Genomic DNA, 4,874 nt, shown 5'->3' with positions numbered 1-4,874 from the left:
GAGGGGGATGACGCTGGAACTGTATTGGGATAGGAATCCGGGAGAGGGAAGCCCAGGGGTCTTTCCCAGGAGGTTCTGCTGCAGGGAGGTAGGTAGAGTGATCCCAGGTGGTGAAGTGATGGCCAGTGTGTGACACCAACACAGGGGATGCCCTCCCCAGGACAGAGCCCACCCTTCACGCAGCCTGAAGAGGGTGTTTAGCTCATGGAGCAATGCGGGCAGGTGCCTGGAGGCAGGAGTATCCAGTCTGGAGGCTCCAAAGACCAATTGCACATGGAAGGAGGCGGGTGTCTTGACTGGACCCAGTAGCCTTCACTGACAGCTGAAACAAACAATAGAGGTTTGGAAGATAAAACTAAAAAACTCCTTCAGAAAGTAGAGCAGAAGGATTTTTAAAATAGAAAATGGGAGATGAAGGATAAAAAATTGGAGGACAAGTTTAGAAGGTCCAATATGAAAGCTGAGAGTTCCAAACAGTAAAAGAAGGGAAGGACATCCCCAGTGAAATGACTTAATACCACCTCCCGGCACTGAGGGGCAGAGGTTCCAGCTGCAGAGGCTGGAAAATGCTCCACACCAGGGAAGGAAAAGGCTCATATCCAGGAACATCATTGTGAAATTCCAGGTCACTTGGGATGAGGATGACCAATCATCTCAGTTTGAGGGACTTGTGACTTTCAGTGCTGAAACTAGGAGAGTCCTGGGCAAATAAGAATGGTTGGTCCACCCTCCTGGGAGAAAAACAACTTTACAAAGTTCAGAAAGAAGTCAAAAAACAATGCCTTTGAAATTCTGAAGAAAAATCATTTCTAACTTACAATTCTATACCCTGCTGAACTGTCAATCATATTAGCAAGTGTGATGGTAAAGTGAGACTATTTCCAGGCATGTCAGGCCTCGAAAATTTTATTTCCTGAGCACACCGTATCAAGAAGCTACTGGAGGATGTGCTCCACCAAAACTAAAGAATAAAGCAAGAAAGAAGATGACACGAGACAGGAAGCAGGAGACCAACATGAGAGATAACAAGGGGTCCCTTGGCAGATGGTGAAAGGTGATCCCAGGATGACAGCCCTGCAGATGGGAGGGCAACTGAGCCATACTGCAGCCGTGTCACTCCAGAGACCCCCACCGCCAAGACCCCCAGTTCCATCAAGCCATCTCAACCTGAGGCCAGATGCCTAGGAGAACCCATTTTCCACTTAAAATGGTCCAGCTTCTCATCAGTACTTGGTTTGTCATGACCACGTGCTGATGATGGCCTCTCCCCTAGTGCTCAGCTGAGGACATGCATGTCACTCACAGAAGTTCTCAGTTTCCCCTCATCGCTGGAGGTAGGCCACGTGGGCTCAGGGGCGGGGAGTACAGAGCAGCCCACTCCCTCTGACCGCTCTTCTGCTGCATGTCCCACACCTGGTCCACACGCCAGTGCACCCTACTGTGGAGAACCCTGTTTCCCAAGACTCAACCATGACCTTGCTCACGACTTCCCCAGAAGAGGCCTTGTCACCTCCCAGTGAAGTGGAAGTCAGACCACAAACTCGAGACTTTTCCACTCACCTCCCCCTGGAGCCACCGTCCAGCAGGGGTAGTGCTGCCCTTTCCTTGCACTGCTGGTGTGGGCTTGCCCTCCTCATTCAAAAGTAGGCAACTTATTGTCTAGGGATAGACACACAGGTATAACTAGAAAGAAAATCAATCTATAATAATAAAACCGTAATGTGCTAATTAGACCGGATGTCCTTCTGGACAAAGCTGGGGCTGCGAGGGAAGCCTGGGTCCCGGGTGCCTGCTGGTGGCTGGAGGGAAACCCAGGTCCTGGGTTCCAGAGGGAAGCTGATGCCGGCAGCCGGGGGAAAGAAGGCCTACTCTTGTACGAATTTCGTGCATGGGGCCTCTTAGAAAAAAAATATTTTAAAAAACAAACAATAGGGAATGGGTGACATGCACATCAATGATGAATTTTTTGATGTCCAATTGTAGTTTTATCCACTTGAATAATACCCTTTGTATCATGTCGTATATGCAACTTTCCTGCCATTTTCACCTTCTTATGCCATAACCATTTCTGTGTGGTGACTGAGTCTTCCTAACCATCGTTTCAATGGCAACAGAGAGTCCACCAACTGGTGGTTCTGATCGTGTCCTTGTCCATTCTCCTTGTGTTTGTCACCTATGTTGCTCTGAGGTTGTGTTCACAGCCAAGCACACTCCTTCCCATAGCCTTGTGTCTTTTGATTATTTTTGGGGGATACATTTCCAAGGATTTGATTCAGGTAAAAGGACACTGTCCAACATAAGGCTCTTGGCACTTGAGCCAAATCTTGTACAATTCAAAAGGACGATGACAATGTCCACCACACCCAGCAGCATCTGCGGGCCGAACAGCATTGTTTTATTGTCTTGTTCATTTCATGGGTATAAAGTGGACACCCTCTGGAGTCACACCAGGCACATGTCTGTCTGTTCACATGCGGAGCCCAGGCCCGGGCGAGGCAGAGAGCGAGAACTTGTCTCTGGGCATCCCTGTGGTCACAATGGTTCTGGTCACCCCCACCCTGGCCTCCATTGAGAGCGTGCTGCTCCAGGGCAGAGTGAGATCTACACATCCCCCTCCCCATGTGGCCAGCACCTCACACCGGCCCCAGATCCCGGCCAGAGACGGAGGTGCTCCAGGAGCGCCCCAGCTTGTCCCTCCAGGTGGTGGCATCCGGGCCTTCAGGAAGGCCCCTCCCACACACCTGGCAGACCACAGCATCACCTCAGCTGCAGGCCCAGTGCTACAGGGAGAAGGTGCCAGTAGCTGGCAAGAGAGAGCAGGCCTTGCTGCCCTCGTGTGTTCCAGCTTGTGGAGTTAGGCTCAGACACAGGGCCCTGGGCATGGGGCACACCTGTGCCCTCCCCAGAGCTGACCATCACCCCTGGGTGCCCACATGCTCAGCGACCTTCCCACTAAGATGAACAGGAGGTGTGTGTGTGTATGTGTTTAATTTTACAGTTTCGTTGGCTGTAAATGGAACACTTACAGCTTTGCCGGGAGGTGAACATAAAGCAATGGCTGCCCCAGGGCCAGCACCGTCGGTTCTGCGGTCCACACTGGTTCCCACGCCCTCCCCATGCTGCGGCCCAGTCCTCCGCCTCGGAATGGCTCTGTGGGCTCCCTCTGATCCCCAACATCAGCTCCGACTCTCCGCGTCCCTCTGTCTGCTCTCAGACCAGGTCACCCAGGGGCAGGGAAAGACAGAAATGGCCCAGGGACAGGGTCTGCCATGGGGGGCAGCAGGGGCAAGGTGAGCTGGGCGATGGGGACACTGATCCCCGGAAGGTCCTGTGGTGAGCCTGCAGGACCCCATGGTTAAGAAGGTGGGGGTTGCCATGGCTGTGTTGCTCAGTGGATAGAGCATCGGCCCAGCACCGAAAGGTCTCGGGTTCGATTCCTGGTCAAGGGCATGTGTACTCAAGTTGCAGGTTCGATCCCTGACCCCGGTCAGGGTGTGAGCAGGAGGCAACCAATCCATGTGTCTCTCTCATGTCAATGTTTCTCTCTCTCTTTCCTCGGTCTCTCTCCCTCTCCCTCCCTCCCTCCTTTCCACTCTCAGTGAGGATTAATACACACAAAAATGTGGGGCTGACTTAACTGTCCTGCATGGGGGATGGTTAAACAGTCAGAGGCTGGGCAGGGTCTGTGGCTGTGAAGGCGCCAGCAGGCCCGTGGCAGAGCTGGGAGGAGACGCACAAATCCACTGCACACGCGTGCTGAGGTGCCGGCTGCAGGCCCCGCCTCGGACTCGGCCCCAGGTCAGAGAACCCTGCCTGGAGGAGGGCTGGCGGGAAGATGCCATCTCAGCTAGAGGTGGCCTTTCCCTGCACCAGGCACTGACAGCAGCACCCACCCCGCCTCCCCGTACTCAACGGGGTTGACAAGGAGAATCTGCTGGTGCCCACCAGCATCAGGCCTGGTCTCAGCGGGAAGGGGGAGAGTGGCGTCACTGCAGGGAAGTGGGGAAGGCTCCAGAGAGATGGGGGAGGGAGCAGCTGGGTGTGTCATTGGTGCCTCATCACGAAGAGCCCGGAGTGCCAGGCTTCAAAGGGCCACAGTTTGGCTGCCCTGGAGACACCGGCTTAACGGGCTCACGATGGAGAAGCCCACGAGCAGAGTCAAGCCCAGCAGGACCCAGGGCCTCACACGCTGACCCCGGAAATGTGCTCACTTTCCTGGCCGCTTGTGGGGGTGGATGATCCCAACAGTGACATTCCACCAGCTCAGGGACCCTGGGCCAAAGAGCTCCCAAGGGCCACAGAATTCTGGGGTTGCACCTGAGGCCCCAGTTTAGATCAGACTCATCCCTGGCCCCATCTTTGTGGCCGGGGCTGAGGGATCTGCTGATTGCCTGGGCCTTGTCCCAAACTCCCTTCACATGGCAGTTCCTACAATCGCTCAGATGAGAGTGGGAAGAACTGACTGCTGGGGGTGCTGTACCGTGGGCTGGGGGTCCCTGGCAGCCCTCCCAGGAAGTGACCACTGGGCCCAGGTGGGCACAGAAGTGCCTGTGGAGTCAGGGCCTGTCCAGCCAGGGGGCCAGCGGGCCCAGCTTAGGTGCCCCCTCAGCTCCTTGCATTGCAGGCAGGCATGCCCCGGACACCGCGTGCCTCGGACACGGTCATCCCCGGCAGCCCCAGCCCACCCCGCACTGAGCCCAGGGACCATGAGCAGGCCGAGCAGCCTGTCCTGGGCGGAGCTCCTTCCTCAGCCTCCCTGGACACCCTGATCCAGCAGCTGGTGCCCACGGCCAACTACTACCCTGAGGTGGGTGGCCCTCCCGGGAGGGGGCCGGGGATGGGGGGTGGGGAGGAAGTAGAAAGAGCTCTCCTCC

The 4,874-nt window shown here is 55.5% G+C and overlaps 1 protein-coding gene across 1 annotated transcript in view; it reads left to right on the top strand.

The window, feature by feature from the left end:
• Positions 1-4,400: 4,400 nt before the first annotated feature.
• The window catches only part of RASGEF1C (RasGEF domain family, member 1C), a 25,609-nt gene continuing 25,135 nt past the window's right edge, over positions 4,401-4,874 (top strand). The window contains 1 exon segment of the mRNA XM_014538588.1: positions 4,401-4,807. Within this exon segment, the coding sequence (XP_014394074.1) occupies positions 4,631-4,807 (177 nt within the window). The 5' untranslated portion in view covers positions 4,401-4,630.

The sequence above is a fragment of the Myotis brandtii genome, unplaced genomic scaffold, assembly GCF_000412655.1.
Source record: "Myotis brandtii unplaced genomic scaffold, ASM41265v1 scaffold193, whole genome shotgun sequence".
Classification (NCBI taxonomy): Eukaryota; Metazoa; Chordata; class Mammalia; order Chiroptera; family Vespertilionidae; genus Myotis; species Myotis brandtii.
Note: the sequence above shows the minus strand (reverse complement) of the source record. Positions and strands in the feature narration are given on the sequence as shown.